Source organism: Equus quagga, chromosome 4, assembly GCF_021613505.1.
Source record: "Equus quagga isolate Etosha38 chromosome 4, UCLA_HA_Equagga_1.0, whole genome shotgun sequence".
In the NCBI taxonomy this organism is placed as follows: domain Eukaryota; kingdom Metazoa; phylum Chordata; class Mammalia; order Perissodactyla; family Equidae; genus Equus; species Equus quagga.
Genome location: NC_060270.1, coordinates 14,051,152 through 14,076,659, shown reverse-complemented (window position 1 = coordinate 14,076,659; position 25,508 = coordinate 14,051,152). Strand labels below are relative to the sequence as shown.

At 41.2% G+C, this 25,508-nt stretch overlaps 1 protein-coding gene across 7 annotated transcripts in view; it reads right to left on the bottom strand.

Moving 5' to 3' along the window:
• CD96 (CD96 molecule) overlaps window positions 1-25,508 on the bottom strand; it is an 87,916-nt gene that overhangs the window by 20,371 nt on the left and 42,037 nt on the right. For 4 of the 7 annotated variants that reach the window (XM_046659590.1, XM_046659591.1, XM_046659592.1 and 1 more), the window contains exons 6-9: window positions 24,724-24,765; window positions 23,962-24,052; window positions 21,960-22,148; window positions 14,287-14,379 (exon numbers count right to left, since the gene is read on the bottom strand). In XM_046659590.1, coding sequence (XP_046515546.1) covers window positions 14,287-14,379; window positions 21,960-22,148; window positions 23,962-24,052; window positions 24,724-24,765 — 415 coding nt within the window. The remainder of the gene's footprint in view (window positions 1-14,286; window positions 14,380-21,959; window positions 22,149-23,961; window positions 24,053-24,723; window positions 24,766-25,508) is intronic. The other 3 variants (XM_046659594.1, XM_046659595.1, XM_046659596.1) reach the window with 1 other exon arrangement.

Genomic DNA, 25,508 nt, shown 5'->3' with positions numbered 1-25,508 from the left:
GCGCCATTTGCCTTGGTCATTCTAGGAGATTGGCTTGAGGTAACCAAGAACTACACTCAAGAACTACATTCCGAAAGGCTGCATCAGAAAAGGGCTAATTGTCAGGGGTGAAGAGAGTGGCAGCTGGCTGAGGTATTAGTTTTATGACACGGTAGTCATTTCCGCTGGCAGAGTCACCTACAATCCTCCTCCTCTTTCACCTCACTGAGCTACTAGTAGTTCAGATTTTTGTGCAGTAATTAACTTCTAGCTCACTGCCTCCCACCATTCATCAAAGACTCTAGTGATAGAAAAAAATGCACAAAAGGACTGCCTGAAGGATATATGCAGCATTTGTAGATTAAGCCCAGATTGCCTCAAACTGAGTATGGGGATCACATTCCTGGTCATTGCAGAATGCTCTTAGAGCACTGAGCACTGGCATTGTCTCACTGGTCCAGCCTGGTGGGCAGTCTAAGCAGGGCTGCTGGGAGAAGTCAGCCTGTGGGAACGTCGCTGGGCTGTGCTCCACCACGCCCTCTAGAGCAGGGCCCAGGAAGTCTCTGCATCAAGAGTAGCTACGTTTCTCTTGGGCAAATGGTTCGTTATAATTTTATGAACCTATGGATCACAGAGTGAATATGAATTTTATTTTTCTCATTGAAATGGTTTCATCTTTGTCCCTATCTGCAGCAATTTCTTCAGCTATCTATTTTTAAGATTCTGTATTATTGTGCATTTTTTAAGTTACCTCATATTCTTTGCGAAACAAAGCAAGGTAAAAAATACGTAGAAGAAAATAAACAACTAGTCATGAGTAATCAGTGAATACTTGAGATACTGAGAGATATGACGTGCTCCTCCTAATGGATAGAGGAAGAAAAGCTGAAGGAGGAAGCAGGAAGAGGAGGGGAAAAAGAAGAAAGATTCTATCTATGTTTTAAATGATTCTCAGAAGGATGAAAAGAATAGTCCCTTTGCTCTGGGACTCATTTCTCATGCAGGAGAAAGTGAGGCTTTCATTGTCAGCCAGCAATCTCTTAACTCTCCTCCCATGGACAAGATTCCTTCCTTCCTTCCTTCCTTCCTTCCTTCATTCTTACTTCTTCCCTCCCCCCTCTTCCTCTCATTTTGAGAGTTGGCCTCCACAGTATTCACTGAGTGACTTAGTAAGTGAAAGCAGAAAGGACTGGTTTTAACAGCAGTGATATGATAACAATGGTGATAATGATGATGAAGCAAAAGAACTAGGAAGCAATCAGCAGAGAACTTTGTATTTATTTGTAAGCTACACTACCATCACCTAGAAATCTCAGTCTAAGGAGCAACCGCCAGCCACTTTTTAAAATACCTCTTACTTAAAAGCAGCAGACGTTTTCCCTACCCAGTCTGATCACCCACACTGGGCGCTGGCACTGGTATTAGCTCCATGGGATGTAATTCTGGCAGGAATCATCGGAATCCTGGTGAAGCATGATAACTTGATGGGAATTTCATTTGTATTAAAATAACTGATTAAACCTTGTTTTCTGGAGGCCAGAGAATGATGTGACATAAATCATTGCTTACTGCAGGATTCATTTATTCATTTGATTCCATCCAATGTGTGTTGTTTGCAGACCCCACACGTGGGAGGAGGAACACCAGGTCAGGCGCATGTGCTGCCTTGGTCTTCACGTCCCTGTGCCTCTGGCCTGGATCAGATGAGTGCTGCTCTATGCTTCCTCTCATGGGCAGGCCTGTGGAGTTTGTTGAGGGCTGAATATGTGCCACTAACCTTTTAGGAACAACGGGATCAATGACACCCCGTCACTATCCTGAGGGAGCAGAAGGTCCTACCAGCCTTATTGGTCTCCAGCTGAATTTTGTTTGGGCCTTGGCCTGAGGGTCTGCAGCAGATTGCATAGGTTATTGAAAGAATGATTCCTTTACTATAGGAACTTCATCAAGCAGAAGTCAGAGCTGAAGCCATTTAGAGAACTATCTAGTTCCCTAGATAAAACCCCACTCACTCCTCTTGGCTTTACATCATGGTTCAAGGTTAAGGCCCTTGGCCTTCCATAACCCTTACCTCTAACAATCTCCACATTGTCATCTCTTGCTACTCCCTGCCTACATTATTTCCTTTATTCATCCAGCAGTTGGGCCCCTCTGTCTTCCAGGAATTGTTCTCGGCATTGGGGATACAATGATCAACTCTCCTGGAGTTTAAGTTCATGGAGGATATGGACATCAACCAGAGAACCACATAAACCAATCCAGATATAAGAACACATGGAATAGGGAATAGCCTAGTCAGAGTCCCAGGAAAGCTTCTTGAGGAATGTAGTGGGAGAATGGGGGCAGGCAAAGGGCAGTGTGAGCTTTCAGGCAGAAGACACAGCAAGTGCAAAGGCCCTGTGGGTGGTCCCACATGCTATGGTTTAGTAACAGTAGTGTGTGGTACCTGTCTGTTCCAGGACTAGGCCTTTACAAGCCCTCAGGGAGTGTTTGTTCTGTGTGTTGAACTGAGCTGAGTTTGAGACCACAGGGCATTCCCTGTCACAGTGCACATCCATGGCCTTAGCAACAGCAAGACAGTGATCAAGCTGTGGCATGCTGCTGGCAACAACACTGCTTGTTCTCAGGGGTTTTTTGTTTTGTTTTGCTTTTAAAAGAAATCCATTCCTAGAGCCTGACCTGGAGATTCTGTAACTATAAGAGGACATGCCTGACTGTACCTTGACATCGAGTAGAGCATTTTAAAAGAATTGCATTTATATTTTTCTTAGCCAAGTCCTTAAAAAATTGATCACATATTTCAGCATGTAAATAAGACAGCTTGCTTTCTGTCTTTTCTGCTTCAAGGTTAAGTTTACATTCACAGCACAGCAAAGCCTCGCCAACCTTCAAGAGTTGGTTCTATGTCACAATAGACCATGTAGGCAAGTAACATGCCAAACCCACTGATCAAGAGCTGCTGGCTTTGTGGGCTGGTTGTTTATTTCTTCTTCAGTTTGAATGTTTATTGTTATTAAACCATGCACGTGTCCAGAGATACATCATAATGATCCTTGTTTCCAGGAAAGAAGAAGAAAACACTACCTTGTACAAAATGCCTTGCTTATGTTAATTCATAAACCGCCATGAGGTTAGATGAGAAGTTCTGAAAGCTTCCTGGCCCATTTCTGTTTCAACCTTTAAAAATTTTCTTCACTGAAATTAGAAATTACCCCTTTATGTTATTCAATTAAGTCAGAAGACAGCTCTAGTCAGTTCTGACTTGAATGGAGGAGACAGAAAAATGTTCTGTAAGAGCTAATTCTGGTCAGCTCCTCATGACATTATGAAGTGGAACTGAATCTCTTAGCCTGGACTCCTGCCATCCACCCAGTGACTTTCTCTCTCACTGCTGGAGAAGGGAAAGGCAGAGAGGTGCTAGATGTCCCATGGTGTGTTAATTTTGGGGAAATATTGAAATATTCTCCAAACAATTAAAGTTTTAAGGATCATTTAATATGACCCTACTATGTGCCAAATAAAAGAGATCAGGTGAGAAGTTGTGATGTGAGATAAGTAGAGGATAAAGGATAAAATGGTAACAGAAAAAGAAATATCGAGGGGCTGGCCCAGTGGTGTAGTGGTTAAGTTCTCACGCTCCACTTCAGCAGCCTGGGGTTTGCAGGTTCGGATCCCAGGCACGGACCTAGCACCACTCAGCAAACCACACTGTGGTGGCATCCCACATAAAATAGAGAAAGATTGACGCAGATGATAGCCCAGTGACAATCTTCCTCAAGCAAAAAGAGGAAAACTGGCAACAGATTTTAGCTCAGGGACAATCTCCCTCAAGCATAAAGAGGAAGATTGGCAACAGATGGTAGCTCAAGGTCAGTCTTCCTCACAAAAAAAGAAAAAAAGAAAGAAAGAAAGAAAGAAATATTAATTTGGTCATTGCTTCCTCCTTCAAGGAATTAAAAAATATAAGTAAAGGTACTGATTTATTTTGAGATTAATTTTGTTTGCTGGACTCTTCCTTTGATCACGGCACTCTTTCTCAGACTGGACGTTGTGGGTCTTAGCTTTATGGCTGCTTTTTATGCATTTTCACATTTGATACTCATAATAACCATATCAACTTGATAATATTACTCCTGTTTTTTAAGATAAGGAAACAGTATTAAATAGATCAAATGACTTGGCCCTGGTTAACAGAACTAGTAGGTGACAGAGATAAGAGTTGAACCCAAGCCTGTCTGACACCAAAGACTATATTTGTTCTCTGGTAGCCCTATAAAGTGTAGCTAACCTTGCGGCAATACGCACCATCAAAACCAGGGCTCAGCCTGCAAGAGCTCCGTCATGGTCCCTTGCACACAACCTCCCAGGAGAGAAGGCCTGTTATAGCCAATCCTCACCTCTCAGCTTCCTGTCATAAGGCTGTAAGCCCTCACTAGGTATCTTTTTCTTAACTCTTCCTTTGTTAATCTCTTCTTCCTTCGTACTTTTAAAAAAATATCCTTCACCCAAAAAATATTTATTGAGTTATCAATACTTACTCTTAGCCATGTGTTATCACTTTTCTAGATGATGAAGACACATCAGTAGACAAAGCAGACCAAAATCCCTGCCCTCAAGGATTTACTTTCTTGTGGGGTGAAGCCAGACAAGAAAGTTATACAGGATGTTGAAAGCTGCTATGGAGAAAAATAAAGCAGGGAAAGGGGATGGGAAGTGAGATAGAGGGGGCTGTAGTTTTAAATGTGGTGGTCATAGAAAGCCTCATTGAGAAGGTGACATTTGAACAAAGATTGGGAGAAGACGAGGAGGTGAGCCATGTGGAAATTGGGGAAAAATTTTTCTAGGTAGAATAATTTGAAAAGGTCCAGAGATGGGAGCAACCCTGGCATGTTGGAGGAACAGCAAGGAGGCCAATTTTGGTGAAGTGAAGTGAGAGAGGGGGAAAGTAGTATAGTGGGGATATAATAAATTAGATAGAACATATGGCCTTCCAGGCTAACTTTGGAAAAATATCTATTCAGTTTCTTTGCCTATTTTTTTTTTTAAGAGGCAAAGTGTTTATTTGAGATCAAAGAATTACAATTCAGGGAGCACAGATTCAGGTAGAAACTCAAATAGTGACCCGATTTCGGTTTACGGACAAGAAAGGAGCTTAGGGTTTATGGGAAAGGGGAGGATGAGGTGAGTTGTATTAAAGAAGAGTTCACTGGTGCTGGATGAGGTAAGGCTAGGTTTGTACTTCATAGATTGGCTTGAGCTTCTGTCATCAGGCAAAAGGCTAGACTTATACTTCCTTGATTGGTTGAGATTCGGTCATCAGCAACGTGTAGTTTCATCAGTCCTTACAGACAGGATATTCTTGTCCTTGCTGACTTCTTGGAATCTTGGCAATTTGGTTCAGTTCGGAAGATAAAGAAAACAAGACGTGAATGGCAATTCTTCTGAAATGGCTGCTGTGGCTCTATTTTAATATGGCTCCACTCATGTCATCTTTCATACGGAGAATTCCCTGATTTCACGCCTTTGGAAAGCTGTTTACGGTGTCTCACGTCCTAATGACTTCTGTGGGAGTTAGTCACCGCAAGCAAGATTTGGACAGAGGTGATGATGCTTGGCTTCCCTTTCTTGGGAGCGAAGGGCTGACCAGGTCTTTGCCTGTTTTTTATTCAGGCTGTTCATTGTCTTGCTATGCTGTTGAATGAGTTCCTTATATATTTAGAATTTTAATTTCTCATCAGATAGATAGTTTGCAAATATTTTCTCCCAATCTGTAGCTTGCCTTTTCATTTTGCTGATTGTTTCCTTTGTTGTGCAGAAGTTTTTTAGTTTGATGTAATATGCTTGCTTATTTTTGCTTTTGTTTCCTGAGCTTTGGTGTCATATCCAAAAAAGTATTGCCAAGGTCAATGTCAAGGAGCTTTTTCCCTATGTTTTCTTCTAGGAGTTTTACGGTTTCAGGTCCATGTTTAAGTCTTTAATCTAATTTGAGTTGATTTTTGTGTGTGGTGTAAGATAAGGGCACAATTTCATTCTTTTGCATGTGGATATCCACTTTCCCAGTACCATTTACTGAAGAGACTATCATTCCTTATTGGGTATTCTTGGTGCCCTTATTGAAAATTAGTTGATTGTATATCCTTGGGTTTATTTATGGGCATTCTATTCTGTTCCATTGTTCTATGTGTCTATTTTTATGCCAATATCATGCTGTTTTGATTACTATAGCTTTATAATATAATTTGCAATCAGGAAGTGTGATGTTGCCAACTCTGTTCTTCTTTTTCAAGACTGCTTTGGCTATTTGGTGTCTCTTAGGGTTCCATATGAATTTAGGATTGTATTTTCTATTTTTGTGAAAAATGCCGCTAGAATTTTGATAGAGATTGCATTGAATCTGTATATCGTTTTGGGTAGTATGGACATCTTAACAATATTAGCTATTCCAGTCCATGAACATGTGATATCTTTCCATTTATTTCTATCTTCTTCAATTTCTTGCACTAATGTTTTACAGTTTTCAGTGTATGGATCTTTCACTTCCCTGGTTAAATTTATTCCTAAATGTTTTACTCTTTTTGATGCTACTGTAAATGGAATTCTTTTCTTGATTTCCTTTTCGGTGTCACTGAATTTATTTTAAAAGCTGCATTTTAATGGATACTGCAGAACAGAATTTTCAAATGAACTCCTTATTCCTCCATTCAGATGAGGTCTCAAAGGCTAAAAATGGTATTACAGGGCAAGTCATCTTCACTTCTAATGCAAAGTTCCAGACCACCTATGAAGGGCATGTGACATCAGAGAGGAGTGGGCTCTGTCAGCTCTGGTCCATCACCCAACCTCAAGGCTATGTAAGGAGGCGGAAGCAGCTTGGGTGAGGGTTTCTTTGGAGAGAGTTGTCAGGGTTCTTGGTGTCAGGCTCACTCTCATGGGAGAGAGGAGGAAGATTCTGCACCCTCACCTTAGCCCAAGTGAAGTGTAGTTTTAAGAGAATCGTTCAGAGCTCTTGACTTGTGTGTCCTGGAGTTTAGCACAAAGGGGACCAGTGCCTGACTCAGCCTGAAAAGGCTACATTGGGATCCTGTGCTTGGCTAGCAGTACAGAATGGACATAGCAAAGAGAAAGATCCTGGGGAAGAGGAGCACTTACCCCAAACAGGAGGCCAACGTGCATGTTTTCCCAGACAAAACATGATGCCATGCAAAGAAATCTCACCCAGAAAGAATTCCTAGAGGAACAAAGAAACCTCCAAGTAGAACGGACATCCAGAGGCAGCGAGAGAGTAAGCAGAAGAAGGGAGGGGAGGCGTGGGCTGCACCAAGGGGAGAGCAGCCAGAGGCCAGTCACGTATTTCTGAGAAATCTGCCAAAGTGCCCCACGAAGTCAAGACGGCAATTTTTATTCTCCCCATACAGAGGGCACCTAAATCAGATTACAGCCAGCCCGACAAGGAAGGTCTTTCTTCACCTACCCTCTTTTCCCCACCTGTGACCCCTAAAGAGAGGTCCAAGCTGACAACCAGGAGTGAGGGAGAGGACAGAGCCAGGAAATCACAAGGACGTCTTCCACGTCTTTCCTCCACCCGACCACAGGCATAAAACATAACCTCACATCCAGGTTTCCACAGCTGAGGTGGGCCCAGGCTTGATGGGGAGGAGGGCGAGAGGTTCAGGACTGAACTTTTGCAAGTTTTGACATTACAACTCACAAGCCTTTTAAATTATTGACATGAGTCTGTTCTTGTGGCCGAAAGAGGCCAGACAGCATTTATTATATGAAATAACCAAAAAAGCCAAGGAATCTGCTGCAATTTCTTTCAGAAGTTAGAAAGAAATTATTCAATAGAGCTCATTTGAACAGAGAACGATGAGAAAAGGAAAATTGTTTTTTGCCTACCTACCCAGTCCAGCTTATTTGTTTAACGAAATACAAAGGTAAAAGTTATTTGTAAGTCCAGGCTGCTGCTGCCTGAACGATCTGGATGGTCAAGCTCAATTATCCAAGAGGTTTCCTTATTCTTATGTAAAATTGTACCTGAAAATTTAACTTATTTTCTCAAATAGCAATATTTGCACTTGACCTTCCAGTCTGTTGACATAGCATCTCTTGGTAGAGACGCCTAGTCTCCTCAACAAATGTGTAATTGGACTCCATCAACTCACCTACAACACAAAGAGGCTTTAAAACCATAGTGACATTAATTGCCCTTAAAAGAATATAGGCCATCAATTACATCTAAAGACATTTGAGTCAGCCTCATGAACCCTGACATCGGGATAAGGTGGATACTGACCTTCATGCCAGCATAAACGAGACAAGTGGTGTGGGATCCTAATCTCTGCCCACAGGACTGTGTTTTCCTGTGGGAGGCCGATTGTTTGGGGAGCTCGTGCTTACGGAATGGCTAAAGGCAGCAGGAACTGCCGGATGACTGGCCTAGAAAGCATTTTCAGGACTCTCCTGGGGGAAGATGACAGTAAGCAGGACAGAGCTCATCATACATCCTGTGAAGCATTTGTAGACACTCAATGATTATGCAATGAACTGAGAAAGAAGTCATCCAAAAGCTTTTCCCCAGATGTATTTCACCCCAAAGGGGGAACACTGAATAAATGAATACCCATGGTAAACCAGTCATCGGGAAGGCTCCCCTTGACTTATGGGTGACAGGTATAGAAAAAATGAAAAATTCTTTAACACCCTGCATGTGTGCCCCAGGTGGAAAGGCGGTGAGGAAGATGCAACGACTGGAAGTTACTAAGATTCAAGGGAGAGCACCCTGACATCGGGCCAGGGTGAGGCTGACTCAGATGTGTTTAAATGTGGTTGATGGCCTACATTCTTCCCCGATTCCACCCCCTCTTCCTCCAGCACTCACTTCCTTTTACTCTTTGGTGCCTGGATTCATAGGATAAATGCAGAAGCTATCAGACAGCAATGGAGCTGTTCTGACACTTTTAAGATGGGCGTGGCTTAACTAGTGAAAGTGTCAGAAGTTGCTGTCATGACAAATCATGGTCTTCTCACTGCCTTGCAGACTCTCTCTGAGATTCCCCTCTTAACTTTAGAACCCGATATCCAGACCTACAACTGATTTTCCGAAACACTTCCCCATGTGATTTGTATTTTATAATCTGATCCAATGGCATATTTTCCAGGTTGATCTCCCAATTATTTCTGATATTTTTTTGTTAGTGCCATTGAGTTGATTCGACTCCCAGTGACCCTGTGCACAGCAGAGTGGACCCCTGCTCGGTCTTTTTGTGCCATCTTCTCACCTTCCAGTGCTCTAACAGACAAGGCTCCACTGCTAGTCTCAGGGTTTTCATGGCCAATTTTTTTGGAAGTGGGTGGTCAGGTCTTTCTTCCTACTCTGTCTGGAAGCTCTGCTGAAATCTGTCTACCATGGTTGACCATGCTGGCTTTTGACATAGCCATGGCATAGCTTTCAGCATCACAGCAACACACAGCCGCCACAGTATGACAACCAACAGACAGGTGGTGTAGCTCCCAGACCAAGAATGAACCCAGGCCCCCACAGAAATAGCAAGGAATCTTATCCACTAGACCACCAGGGCTGGCATCTCTGATATGCTCCCTCACATATTAGTAGTTTTCTTGTATCCCCTGAGCAGCTACTTCCTTCAGTCTATACCCCTGAGTGTCTGATCCCCGACTCGCCAAGGATCAGATGTGCTTACCTGGGGAGCTAGTCAATGTTTAGAGTCAGGCTGGGCCTGGTATTTTCCTCAAAGTGTCCAGGAGTAGAAAGATCTGGACCGTGAGGACTAGCTAAGTTTTTAGAGATGGCTAAATATCAAAATCAGTGCCATCAGGTCCAAAAGTCATGCACAGACATAAAAATTGGAGACAGAGCCAAAGGGTCTGTGGCCTGGTGGACAATGAAATGGAAGCTATGCAAGTGGGTCCTGCTGGATCATAGGCTCTGTGATACTGGGGCCCTGCCTGCTTGTCTTGTTCATCACTATATCCCAGCACCACAAACATTCCTGGCGCATTGTAGGCGCTCAGTGTTTATTTGTTGAACGGATGGATGTCTCGGATGATTGCCACGATCGGGGCTGGCATTTCTGAGGCCTGCTCTTTTAGGCTACATAACCTGCAGCCAATTCCTAGCCAGTGAGTTAGAAGGCACAGGGCGCTCCTGTTCCTTAGGGCAATGGAAGCCCTTGAGTTATGCCAGTATAGCCCCACCCTAGATTTGTCAGATGTCTCTGATTTTTCCATGTGGGCTTGTCTCATCTCACCACTTAGCTTGTCAGTCTTGTGTCCTTTCCAAGGACGGTTCTGGGACTCGGCAAACACCAATTAGTTCAGGCTGACTTGAGCTGGGCTTCCCTGGGTAACTCCTGCAGTTTGTTATGAGTTATAAGGTTCTCCTCCTTCAGTTAAAGAATACTGTTTGCATTATCTTCTACATTTGTTTAAAAAATATCCTTTCATTGAGGAAAAAAATATGAATTAGAGGTTTGCAGCAAGATATGTAGCTTAATAATTATGGCTGAATTATATAGCTCATTACACCTTAGAATTTGGAAGGAAACCATAGCCTTTTGAAGTTGGTTTTCATGACATGTCCCATCTTGCTTCCTTTCTTAAAAGAATCCTACCAGCTTCTGAGGAAGCCAGTCATCATGAGATTTGACAATTACTTTCCAGAATGCCAGGACAAAATATGGATTTTTCAGTAGTAATTCAGTGATTATTCTAAGAAGGTAAGTTTTTTAGATATAATCAGCCATTGATTTAACATTTTTTTTGACATAGGAAAATCAGACTGAAAATTGATCCAAGCATAATCTATTGTTACTATCTGGACAGAGGTCCAGATTTTGTAAAGTGAGAAATAGCTACTCTTAACTATGCCTGAGTCTTGATCTAAAACAGGGTTTCTTAGTCTTGGCACTCTTCACATTTTGGACCAGATAATTCTTTGTTCTGGAGACTGTCCTGTCCTATGCTGCATAATGTTTAGCAGCTTCCTTGGCCTCTAGATACTAGATGCTAGTAGCACCCGCCCTTCCCATTGCAGCAACCCGAAGTATCCCCAGACACTGCCGAATGTCCCCAGGAGGAAAGGGGCAGGATTATCCTGGTGAGAACCACTGATCTAAAACAGTCCTGAGGTCCAATGCGGTGGGACCTCATTTTAAGGTGGTCTTTTGATTCTCCAGAAATGTCCCAACTCTACCACCTTAGTGAGACAATAGATCAGGTAGCATTTTTCTACTTCTTAGCAAATATGTTTATCTGATTGTCCTCTCTTTCTCTAATACTAGACCTATATTAGATTCTAGGCTCCTTGAGGGTAACAACTGTTCTTTTCCTCTCCTTGACTTTCTCACAGAAATAAGAGTGGTGTTTGGTCTGATAGAAACATTTAATGTATGTCAACTAACCCCATAGAGAACTCAGCTAGAAGAAATTCACGTCTGTTTTCAATGGGCAGAGTGTATATGTCATGAGGCATGATCATTTTTCTCTTTCTTTCACTATTGTGTTCTCAGCACCTGGAAGAGCACCTGGTACATGATAAATAACCAATAAACATTTGGTGAATGAATTATGGCAGTTCCTTTCTAAAAAAATGCTCTATGGGGTCCCTGCCCCATTTCCTAAGGGATAACATTTAGAATCCTTAGGCTGGAGCTTGAGGCTGTCTTTCTTCTGCATTTTCCAAGTTTCATCCCCACTTCTCTGCTACCCAATCCCACCGCTCTGACCCAACCTTATCTACTCATATTTTCTCCAATTCCTGTGAACATCTTTGCCAGTGTGCAACAGCTCACTTTGTGCTCTTTTAGAATGTTTTTCAAGCTCTCAAGTGAGTCAAAGACAACACACCCTTCAGGGATCAGCTTGTTTCATCTCTCTTACGTAACATCTGACTCCATGACCCATAGAGACCTTTCCTTACTCAAAGCTTCCGACTCACTGGTCTGTCCCTCTCCCTGAGTGTTTTAATTCTATAAGATGCAGCACCTTTCACCCTACGATTTCGAATTATCATTTTCACATGTGCATGGCATCTGTCTCCAATTACGCTGCAACCTTTTGGAAAGCAGGACAAATTATCTTTTTTTTTTTTTTAACAACATGGAGTCTGTTAAATTATGTCTACTGAAGGAATATTATTCTCATTAATTGTCTCTCTTTTTTCTTTTTTGAGGAAGATTAGCCCTGAGCTAACATCTGCTGCGAAGCCTCCTCTTTTTTGCTGAGGAAGACTGGCCCTGAGCTAACATCTGTGCCCTTCTTCCTTTACATTGTATGTGGGACGCCTGCCACAGCATGGCTTGCTGAGTGGTGCCATGTCCGCACCCAGGATCTGAACCGGTGAACCCTGGGCCACAGAGAAGCAGAACATGCAAACTTAACTGCTGCACCACCGGGCCAGCCCCTCATTAATTCTTTCACTCATTCATTTATTCAACTAATGTTTTTTGCTTGCCTACTCTGTGCTAGACATGTGCTAGGAGGCAAAACAAATATGCTGTCTGTCCTCATGGAGTGTTTAGATAAGTTGGAGAAAACACGGTATCGAATGTGGTGAGGACTAGATTTAGAGTCAGAAGACTTTGGTGTGAACACTAACTTTGTCACTTAGTAGTTGTGTGATCATTTAAGCTCTCAGCATCTCAGTGTCCTCCTCTGGAAAATGGGAATGGTAACGCCTGCTCTGTCTACCTCTCATAATAATGAAGATTAAACCACATTGAATTTTATGTGAAAATATTTTTTAAGTGACAGGATACAGTAGTTGTGAAGTGTTCACAAATTCTTTGATACTCATCCTTTCAAGAAGTGGAGGCTACTTCTCCTCCTCTTGAGTATGAGCTGGGCTTAGTGATTCACTTCTAACAGAGAGAATAAAGCAAAATCAGTGGTGTGTAATTTTGGAGACACACCATTCATGAAAAGGCAATGTGGCTTTTGTCTTGCTTACCTTATTTCTTGAATTACTTGGTCTGGGTGGAAGCAGCTGCAATATTGTGAGCAGCCTTATGGAGGGGCCCATATGGTGAGGAACTGAGGCCTCCTGCCCACATGCTCGAACTTGGAAGCAGAACCCTCAGCCCCAGTCAGGCCTTCAGATGACTGAAGCCCCAGTCAATACCTTGACTACAACCTCATGGAAGAACCTGAGCCACACCACCCGGCGAAGCTGCTCTGGGATTTCTGACCCCTAGGAACCATGGGAGACAATATATGTTTAATAAGTTGCTAAGTTTTGGGGCAATTTGTTATGCAGTAATAGATAACTAGTACACAGAGTACTATGGAGATTTTAGGTATTATTTTTGAATATGCTAATATATGTTGAATAAAGAATCTCATAATCTACTATAGTTTACTGTTGAATGACAAGTTAGAAGTGGAGGAAAAAGCAGCTTAAAAAAAGATAAAATTACAAAAGCTTAGGAACTGGGAAAAATCAGATGGATGTAAAACTTCTGACAGGGGATTTGCAGGCATTTCTCACTCTGCCACATGCTTCATTTTCTGAGAGGTATCAACCTGTGACAGTGACTGCAGGCTATGTGCCAAAGGCTATGGGCTGAAGGAATTGCTCATTCCTACTGACTGCTTTTGTTTTGTTTTATTCCATTTTCAGTTCTTATTTTGAGCTAAAATTGGTAAGTTTAATTAAATAAGAAATGAAAACTATACTTCTAGAATACACATTTCTTTGTATTAGAGAAAGTCCACATGGTTCTTTGTTAAACACAAAAGCCATGGACATGGAAATTTATGATTTGTTTGCATCAATGCCAACTTCTGAAAGTCGCTGCCATCCTTTTGCCATAGTAACACTGACCCAGCCTGACCTCCATTACTAATAATGCCACTGCAAGGCTGAATTCACAGTCTCCGCCAGTCAACTTTGTCAAAATTAATTTGAACCAGAACAAATTTTAATTTAAAACTATCTACCTACTCTGGTCCACAGGATCCCCATTTACAATCAATTTCTTAAACACCCCACTGAGAACACAGCTGTGGATGAGGACGGTCAATTTATTAACCTATTTAATAATAAATACAGAATTTAAATTTCTCACTGAATATTTATTGACCCTGATATTGCCAGGACTTCAAGTGAAGGGCTTTGGAAGCTGTATTAACTCTTGGAAGCCATGAGAATAGTTCTTAATGTGTTTATCTAAAATGTCACAGATTAGAAAAGGGCATGAATCATACAATATACTGAATTTTTTTAATCAGTTTACTTGGTTAAAGGATTAATAGCTCATAGAAAGTAAAATAGTGTGAAAACATTCTCACTTGTGGGTGATGTGCTGCTGGCGGGAGAAGGTTGGGTGCCCAGGGCAGATTCTGTACGACTGGTTGGAGGATCTGTTGGAGGGTCCGCCAAGCCTGAAAGGAGGAAACAGACATTTGAAATGAACAAAATATTGTAATAGAAAAATAGAGCACTGACTTAGTCGCCCCCCCAAATTTTATTTATTCATCTAACAAGTCATTATTGAGGGCCTTTTATGGGCGAGGAAGTGGGATATAATGGTAAATGAGAAAGACATGGAGCTATCATTGAGGAGCCAACAGCCTAGAAAACAGATGGGTAGCCCAGTACCACGCTGACTGCTGTGACAGTGGAAGTTCAGGGGGCCACAGACATGCAAAGGAGGGCACCAATCAACACTGGGAAGTCAGGGAAGGCTTCCTGGAGAAAGTGACATTTAACCAAGACCTGGTAAAACAATCACAGCAGCTAATATTTTGAAGTCTTAGAAAAATAACCATATAGTTTACAAATCTGTAGACTCACAAATTTTTTTTTTCCTTTGAGGAAGATTAGCCCTGAGATTACATCTGCTGCCAATCCTACTCTTTTTGCTGAGGAAGGCTGGCCCTGAGCTAATATCCGTGCCTATCTTCCTCTACTTTTTATACGTGGGACGCCTACCACAGCATGGCTTGCCAAGTGGTGCCGTGTCCTCACCCGGGATATGAACTGGCGAACCTCAGGCTGCTGAAGCAGAACATGCAAACTTAACCGCTGCGCCACTGGGCCGGCCCCTCACAAAAGTTTTTTATCAGCAAGAGAAGAAATAATAATACAACTATCCAATCAGATGTCACATCAATGAACCTAAGACTGATGATATTACTATTATTCTAAAACGTCTATTTTTGTCATATAATTTTTATTTGGCTATAACTTTTCTCCTTGTGTGTGCAGGTGTGGGTGGGAATGAAGAAGAGGCTAGAGTACATTGTTTTACTTATAATATTTTACATTCCTATTGATTCCTTAAAGCCTCCATTAGTGTACTGTGAATCAGTCTTATTAGCAGCATAAAACAACTTACAAATTCCAAAAGGACCTATCGACTTTAGGAACATGTGGGTTAAATATAGCTACACGATTTCAAGGCTAGAGGATTTTGTGATTTTCCAGATATAATGGCACTGGGTATAGTGTTATACATCTCATGAACTGTGTCAATTATTTGGATATTTAGTTACAAATTATGCTATTGGTTCTATTCTGAAATTTACTTTAAGAGAAAAGTACATATTATTTATAAGTTATGTCACTCAACAGCACATAGCATATTGGAAGGAATTTGTTTTCTGCAATGTAGATGCATCTATGTTTTATTCTCATGGTTAGCAGTGTTGTTATCGCTCTCAGGTGTAGGTGGTACTCACAGCTGGCTCTGACTTGCTATCCTATAAATGGTTCCTTGCTGCTAGTGTCTGAGGAAATGGCAGGTAGTTGTATGTAAAGTATATGAATAGGTTGGCAGGATAACCATTTTCTTCTCCTCATGCCATCCCAAACAAGTTTGAACTCAGCATGACATACAAATCCAATCATGATTTGGCCTCTCTTCACACCCAACTTCATTTCCTGATACTCCCTGCCATCTTATACATCTGTGTCAAGTCACACCCTCAAGCCAAAAGGTGATACTTTAACCCAGTTTCCCAAACCCAGTATGCTCCCCATGACTTCTTGGTCTTTGTTCATGCTATTTCCTGCCCCCAAACTCTTGGTAGGTCTGCACCTCCTCAAACTTGGAGAAGCCTAGGGATCGTTGTAATGTGCTCATAGTGCTCAATGTTTACCCTGGCAAAGGCCTTATTATTCATTGGGTATGCCTCTTAAGAGGAGCAATTGTTTCACTCCTCACTGTGTGTCTGGTTCCTTGCAAAGGTAAGTGGATGAATGCATACAAATTCATTCTTAACAATGGAAGAAATAAGACTAACTTTAAGTACATACCTCGTTGCTGGTGCATCATAAACATCATCTTACAAAGTAGTAACCGTAATAAGATGGAGCATGGACTGGAAAGATAAATAATGCCTAGATGTTTTTCTCTGTAACCGATTAGAACAGAGATTGGCAAATTATGGCCCAAGGTCAAATCCCACCCACTGCCTATGTTTGTAAATAAAATTTTTTTGGAACACAGCCATGCCCATTGGTTTATATATTGTCTATGGCTGCTTTTGTACCATAATGGCAGAGCTGAGTAACTGTGATAGAGACCACATGGTCCATGAAGCATAAAATATTCACTATCTGGCAGATAAAAACAGAAAACAGTTTGCCAATTCCTGGAACAGAAGATGTTGATAAGTTTGCTCAATCCTGGATTTCTATAATGGAAACATTTATTCTCCTTTTATTGAATATTTCTATTTTAGGATGTTATTCTGCCATATTTCAACACCAAACATCTTTGTAAGCTGAGGAGTTCTTGGTACACAAGCGCATTAGGAAGTTGTTACTGCAAGATTCGCATTTTGAGATGAGCTCTTTGCCCTGTGACAAAAAAAGCTGCAGCTTTCAACATGAAACCTGAGGCCAAGAGTCCTTCTGGTTTCAGATTGACCTATAAAGTAGAAACTCCGCCTTGGTCAAAATAAAACTGGGGATGTGTAAAAAGGAGTGGCTAAAACTTAACAGGGAAAAATTATTTCCCAAAACTCAAAAGCAGACTTTAGAAGAAACATGTCCACCAGTTTCAGCCCATTACATTTACCATAACGCTGTAAGGGGTTGAGCTGCTGGCCTAAAGCAACTTCTTCCATTCCCGAGGGTCTTCACTCTGCAGCAGGCCCCACGGAGCTCTCAGGACCACCCCTGGCAGCAGTGGCCATGTGTCTGTCCCACAAGGGCTGGGTCAATTCTAGGGCTTCCTCAGAGCTTGAATCAACACTTAGCTGGTCCAGCTAGAAACAAACCAAATCCCAGAGCTAGCTTCTCAAAACATGTCCACGGCTTCTCTTAGGAGCTTGTTAGAAACGCAGAATCTCAGGCCTTGCCCCGCTTCCCTGACTTAATGAATCAGAATCTGTGTTTTAGCAAGATCCTTGGGGATTTGTATGTATATTAAAGTCCTTTATTGCTACTCCAGGATCCCCAGGATCAGTCATTGGTGTGAAGGAGATCATGAAATAAGAAATATTTGTCTGGCATATCCTACCTCAATATTCAGTGGTTCTCCTGTCCCACTACTGATAAATCCCTTTTTAATCCTCTCTCCATATCCCCAAATACACAGGAACATTCAAAGCCACACTCACGCAACTCATCAACCCTTAACTCTTTCTTTCTATCCCAAAGGTCTTGATCTCAACAGTTACAGCTGGAAGTTCATTTAATACCCAAATCTCCATCAAGATTGATGGCAGCCAGGATATTACCCACCTCAGGGGGCAGTTGCACTCAACTTTGAATGAAAACAAAACAAAACATCTCCTCCACTTCAAAAAGAAACAAACAACCCCCCCCAACTCTTTGAATATGCCCCGAATTTGACTCTGTTGTGCTACAATTTTAGACATTCTGATAAGTTGGGCTCACAGGGCAGGATATTTTTGGAATGGGCTTTAAAAAAAATTCAGTGTTGGGGCCAGTCCAGTGGCATAGTGGTTAAGTTTGCGCATTCAGCTTTGGTGGCCTGGGGTTCTCCAGTTCGGATTCCGGGCAGGGACCTATGCATGGCTTCTCAAGCTGTGCTGTGGCAGGCGTCCCACATATAAAGTGGAGGAGGATGGACATGTATATCGACTCAGGGCCAGTCTTCCTCAGCAAAAAGAGGAGGATTGGCAGTGGATGTTAGCTCAGGGCTAATCTTCCTCAAAAAAAAAAAAAAAATTATTGTTGACTCACAGGAATCTGTAGGCCCTGGGACTCAAATAGCTGCCTGATGAGCCACTGATCACTCCACCTTGACCCCTTCGCCTTCTGAGTTTTCTAGAATGAGAATTGCTAAGCGCTGAATTTCCTGGGAGTCTTGGTTGAGAAGGGCAACTTAGAGGGCTGTTATTTTGCAGCCTTCCAACATTATTATTCTTCTGTGAGAACAAAAGAGAGCAAAAACTCCTCTCCTTGTCTCACTAAATCTCCTTCCTGCTCTGTAATATTCTGAGAATGTCTCAACTTTAGTGCTCAGAAGAGACAGATTTTTCTTCTGTATTTTCATCTCAGTATCTGTCAACAATAATAGCTTGGTAGGGCAATGACTCTTGCACAAAGCATCTGAATTATACTCCAGAGTTCATAAGGCATGCAGTGTTTCTTCCACAGGCAGAAAGAATGTTTGGAAGTGAGTGTTTAAGAACTTTTAACAAATAGGGAACTACGACACAGTGATGCCATTGCTTTACAGAGCCTCAAATGCATCTTCCAAATCATTCACAGAGATCAGAATGTGATCAGAATGTAAGCTAAAATTTTGGGAAACTGAACTCTTTAAGATTTATTTCCTTTAATATTTGATAATAAAGGATAAAAACTCATTTGACAATTTAAAATTAACCATCTGCTCAGAGCCTAAAATTATGCTAGATCAAAAGCTGTCCGGTAAATTGGAATTATGGTGTGCTTTGGGTATCAGAATCAATACTCTCCCTTATTACCCTAAAAATATTCATTATTTTCTGATCTTAAAGCCAAGCACAGTTCAAGAGAATGAAAAGATAAGCCACGGACTGGGATGAAAATACTTGCAAAAGAAACATCAGATAAGGGACTAATATCCAAAATATACAAAGAACTCTTAAAACTCAACAATAAGAAAGCAAACAAATTGATTAAAAACTGAGCCAAAGACTTTAACAGACACAAAGAAGATACACAGATGGCAAATAAGCGTATGAAAAGATGCTCCATATCATGTGTTCTCAGAGAAACACAAATTAAAACAACAATGAGATACTACTACACCCCTATTAGAAGGGCCAAAATCTAGAGCACTGACAACAGAAAACGCTGGTGAGGATATGAAGTAACAGGAACTCTCATTCATTGTTGGTGGGGATGCAAAATGGTACAGCCAATTTTGGAAGGTAGTTTGGCAGTTGCAATCAAATGTAAACTTACTCTTACCATATGATCCAGCAATCATGCTCCTGGGTAGTTACTGAAAGGAGCTAAAAACTCCTATCCACACATAACCTCTACCTGGATGTTTATAGCCACTTGGTTCATAATTGTCAAAACTTTGGGGCTGGCCTGGTGGTGCAGTGGTTAAGTTCACACGTTCTGCTCTTGGTGGCCCAGGGTTTGCCAGTTTGGATCCTGGGTGCTGACATGGCACCGCTTGGCAAAAGCCATGCTGTGGTAGGCGTCCCACATTTAAAGTAGAGGAAGATGGGCAGGGATGTTAGCTCTGGGCGAGTCTTCCTCAGCAAAAAGAGGAGAATTGGCAGCAGTTAGCTCGGGGCTAATCTTCCTCAAAAAAAAGAAACAAAAACTTGGAAGCAACCAAGATGTTGTTCAGTAGGGGAATGGATGAATAAGCTGCAGTACATTATTATTATTTAATGCTTAAAAGATCTGAGCTATCAATCATGAGATGACACGGAAGAACCTGAAATACATACTACCAAGTGAAAGAAGCCAATCTGAAAAGACTACATACTGCATGATTCTAACTATATGATGTTCTTGAAAAGGCAAAACTCTAGAAATAGTAAAAAGATCTATAGTTGCCCGGGGTTGGGGTGGGGAGGGAATGATGAATAGGCAGACCACAGAGGATTTTTAAGGCAGTGAAAGCACTTTGTTTGATACTATAATGATGGGTACATGTCATTATGCATTTGTTCAAACCCACAGAATGTACAACACCAAGAGTGAACCCTGAAGTAAAACATGGACTTTGGGTAGTTATGATGTTTCAATGTAGGTTCATCAATTGTAACAAATGCACCTTTCTGGTAAGGATGTTGATAATGGGGGAGCATATACATGTGTGGAGGCAGGGTACATGGGAAATCTCTGTACCTTCTTAATTTTGCTGTGAACTTAAATTGCTTTCAAATAATAAACTCTTGGGGCCAGCCCTGTTGCCTAGTGGTTGAGTTTGGCTCATCCTGCTTCAGTGAGCCCAGTTCAATGTCCAGGCAGAGATCTACACCACTCATCAGTGGCCAGGTTGTGGTGGTGACCCACATACAAAATAGACGAAGACTGGCACAGATGCTAGCTCGGGGAGAATCTTCCTCACCAAAAAAAATAGTAATAATAAATGAAGTCTTTAAAAAAAAACCAAGCACAGTTTTAACATCAGAAAATACTGATGTTTTAAACATGGTTCTGTCTGTGATGAAGACAGCATTCTCCTGGGGAATTTGAGGTTGTTCAGACTTTAGCTTGTGCCTTTAGATTCTGCCAAAGCTACTGGCAAAACTATGTGAGAACTCGTTACCTTCACACTGTTCCCAGACTCCAGCCCTGACCATGTGCAGCCTTCTAGGAAGGAGGCGCAATTATTTCTGAGGGAATTAGACAAAGTAGAGTAGGGATGTTTCACTGTAAACCCATGACCACTTCTGAATGATTAAGTCAAAGTTCGCAGGATGACGTATTCCTGCATATGCATGTACACACCTGCAGGATTACAGAGATGATGCCACTGCCCCCGTATCAGAATGGCGACTGCTTCTGAGAAGTGGGAATGGATATGCCCCGAGCCATATACCCTTCCGCACCCAAGCCTCCTAGTAACCAAGCACCCGCATTTGTGACATGGCTGGGCAGGACCCAAGATGCAGACTGTGGCCTTGGAACAAAGGTCTTTCCCTCATATTTTGGTTTTTGTGAATATATTATAGACTACAGAAACTCTGAAAATAAGAAGGTGGTAGAAGATGTTAACGGTCCTGCAGTGTCATAATGATGATTTGGCAATCTGTTTAAGTTTTATAGGTATTACTTTACTGTTATATATGCATATTTGACAGCTGATATCACAAACTTATTTTTTTTATAAGTAATCTGTCATCATTGCACGCGTTGAGACATTTGTTCACATCTTTTACACAGTAAAATCTCCATTATTTGATCTGGCTCAGAGTAGTAAATATTCTGCTTAATCAATTGTTGTAATTAAGTAGAATGATCTTACACATCAATTTTCAAGTCATAAAAAGTCACCTATGTGCCAAATTCTGTGCTTAAAACTGTAGGTACAAAAATCATTAAGATACAGTCCCTATTCTTGGGGTATTAATCTCATACATGGTTTATCCATTCCTAAGTATTAAAATTACATATGCTATATAAAATTGAAAGTTTTTGATGACTCAGAGCAATTTTAGGATTGTTAAAATCTCCCCTGATCATTAATGTATTGGCGTTAATTTTCACTATATGGTAGATTAATAAAAATGCTAGTTAATTAAAAGTTATTAATTTAATTTGAGCAAAGAATTTGCTGCATTCGCCAGAAATAATTCTTAGGAACAGGAATCAGCTACTTTTCATTCGAAGAAATTCTTTTCAGCTGAGTCTCATTTGTCAAAAACGTTTGCTAATTTGAAATTTAATAATTTTGAGTCCTGTAGAGAGAATTTTCTGAGATTAAAATATCATGTAAATAATAAGTATTCTATTTGTTCCGATTGGAAATGCTCTGATTTAAGGGCAGTCTTGGCCATCACTTGTTGACCTCATTAAGTAGACAACTCACCCAAGGAAAAAGTGATCTTTTCGGATGAGATATTCCACACTTTATTTCCAGGGGCTGGAGACAGAGCCATACACCAGATGGTCAGGTTGTTTGACTGGGCTGGTTTATTACCATACAACGTTGTCAAAACAGACTTCAGTTCCAAAAATCCGCCTTTGCCTTTCCTTTCCTCATTAGTAATGTATCTTCCTACAAGACAGATAAGAACAAGGTTAATCACCGATGTTTTCTGTACAAGCCGGACACTGATGCCAGGCATGGCTGGAGGTGGTTCGACTTATGGTAATGTAGAGTCTCACGTGGACAGACTGCAGCTTCTGTGCAGTGAATGTTTGTTCCATCAGGCCTGGAATCAACCTGGACTGCTCTGCTCAAGCTCCTGCCTGGCATTGATCCATGGTCAAGGTGTGAAAAGTGTTGATTAACAGTGTTGCTTTGTTTGTAACCATGGATGCAAGGGGTCTGGGGTAGGTTGTCCCAGCTCACCAGCATTATTTATTGATAATAGTGAGACTGATGATCTGTACCTGGTCTGGGTGAGAACCTGGAAGGGCTCTGCTGTCTAGTCTGGGTACATAGGACTGTGCCTAAGTGACTAGTAAAATATAACACAACCTCAGCCCAGCCTGTTTTGGGCTCTCCACTTCTGAGGTGTTCTGTGCCGTATTCATGGCTTCCCCTTACCCAGATCCCCCTTCCAGAGGAAGACAAAGGAGCCCCCGAGTGACTTTGCTGGACCGCTTGCTCTAAACGCGTGCAGCTGATGCACGTCCTCATTTTCACAGTGTTGCTATAAGGCATCCTCTTCCTGAAATAAGCGAGACTTATCACCATTTTGGGTCCTGTGAATCTTCTTTAGAAATAAAACCCTGTTTAACTGCCTCTCTTGGTATAAACTCCAAATAGCATATCTGACAGCAGGAATTAATGTAAAACCATCTGTCGTCATAGGCCAGAACTTTCCGAACTCTCAGAGCCTCTTTACATTAAAGGTTCTAAGTGCTAGTTCTGAAGTCATAACTTGCCAGAGCTAATAACTAAACGTAGTTGTATGCTGGTAGAATTCTGACCACACTGTCTGGCCTCATGAGCGGGAGGGTAATGGTTACGCCAAGTCAGGGCTTACTTAACAGGAGAACATATCTATAATGAACTTTAACAGATATTTTCAGGATTTCATCCTGTCGTTGTGGGTGAACTCTTTTTAAAGTGAACTAATAACAAAACCAATAATAGTCTCAAAAGGAACCAAGTGGATCAATACAATCTTTCATCAACATAAACTTTTAATTTTATCAATTAAAAATAATAATGCAGAGCTGTGTGACTGAGTTACTGTTAAAAGTATATTGAGCTTTGAGGAAAAATGACTCGAGAAAAGAGAAGGGCTGTGTCCCAGGTAGGGGACAGCTGGGATTTTTCTGGCAAAGGTTGTCATGTTTACCACATGTGAAAAAGATGGCTTTGTGCATTCTCACCCGAGCTTGTCTCAGTGTGTGTTCCTGCTCCAGGAACTTTTAATCCTTCTGGTGGACAAGTTCCTCATCACAGAGCCAGGTCCTTTATGTACACCTCCTCTACCCATCTCTATCCTACCCAGATCCTTACAAAAAAAGTTAAAATTATTTCCTTGTTGATTTAAAGCAGTGGTGCCAAGTTAGCTGAACTAAATGAAATTATTCATAAACGTATTTTGAATTAGACTTTTTTGCCCTCATATAAGTGATCTGCTTTTAATAACAGTTAATTAAATAAAACATTAGTGTTTATATGAGAGTTGACAAAGTCAATCGTATTCCTTACATTCTGGAAAATGTTACTCCCCATCCCCTTGGAGGAGCCAGATGAGGTGTCAGAAGATGGCATTTGGTAGGCAAGATGTTTTTCTTGGAATGAAAATTGTTCTTAAATGCCAAGATCAGCTTGGACAACCACTATTTCTATTGTTCTTTGGTTTTTTTCTTTCTTTGCCAATCCCACTTCCATTGGCTGATTTCCTTACCTTCTCTTTCCCCTTGAGGAAAGCTTCTGTCTGTAAACCATGTGAGATTTGCTGTGGGAAATACATTCCTCAGTGAGCAGTTAAATATTCTCTGGGGGTAAAGACAGAGCACAGAAAGGATTATTTGCAAATTCAGAAGAAATTGGTGCCCCTTACATCTCCACCAACCTTCACATGAGGCTAATTGGCAGGCAACCATTTTCTCTACTTTTAACAAGGCAATGTTTACCTTTAAGAGGTTGTGTAAACCAAACATAGGCTGTCTCCTTTAGATATGTTATAAATTAATGGCTAGAATCCTAGGTTAGCTTAAGAAGCATCTAGGACTATACTAATGTTGCAATTCTGAATTCTGGGTTCTGGAAAAGGGAAATCACAACTTGATGAAGGTAGAATAAGATAGGACCAAACAGAAACCAGAGGATGGAAAGAAGAGGCTCTAACAAGAAGAGGCCAGAGAAGAATATTTTGTTAGACTAAAAACTAAAAGACATCCACACTTTGGTTCTTTCCATTCCCCAAATAATATAAAGTACTGTTTGTAGCGACAGCCACAGAAACCATTTAATATAAATATCTCGCTTTTGACTCATAAAGAGGTTTCCTAACTCATTTTTCATTTTATCATCTTACCAATCCTATAGGGAGGGTAGGACTTGCATTATTCTCGCCATTTGACAGATGGGGAAACCAAGGAACAGAACCACAGAATGGTTAAAGGGAGTGGAATGTAGCTGATGGCACAGTTGGGAGCTGTGTTACCTCAAATCCAGTCCAAGCTATTTCCTGGTAAACCACATTGTACTGAAATAAGAAAGAAACAGAAGAACAGGTAGCTTATGCTAGAAAACCAGAAAGTTAGATGTGGAGTTAGTTATGCTTTATTTCTTACACTATGTTTGTTCTTTGTGAGATGGTGGTTCCTTCAATAGAGTGGTGAAAATATCCAGTATGACTTATTGGATCCTTGTTATTTTATCTGAAACACTGCAAAATTATAATCCTGGATATAGTTACTTGTTTTCTCATCATGTGTATATTTTACAAATGACCCACCCAGTTCTTAGTTCTCGAATATTTTCCACAATTAATGAATATATTAGTTAAATAGTAAAGAACAATTAACTGTACGTAATAGTTGGTGTGCCAATTTCTCCACCGACTAATTATGCCCGAAGAATCTGGTCCTGAGCAGGGCTGGGAAATCAAACTTAAGGATACTGAGTAACGTTTTTCTGGGGAGATGCTACTGAGGTGCAGTTTAACATCCCTCATTTCATCACTGCAAAAACCCCAAGGAAATCATGAGACTTTCAAAAGAAGCTATCTGCCGTTTCCCAGATTGTGGTAGCAAACACTGCAGCTCCCAGTTTTCCCACCCATTCAGCACTCAACAATGGGGAGACATGCATCCGGCAGGGATGCAGGTCCGTGAAATTATGTCACTTTCTGTCCTAGAAAATTGAGAGCAAAATCAGATCCCCTAAAATATATTCTTATTAAGTAAAGGAAAGAGATTCAAACATCTTATGAAACATCAAGCATAT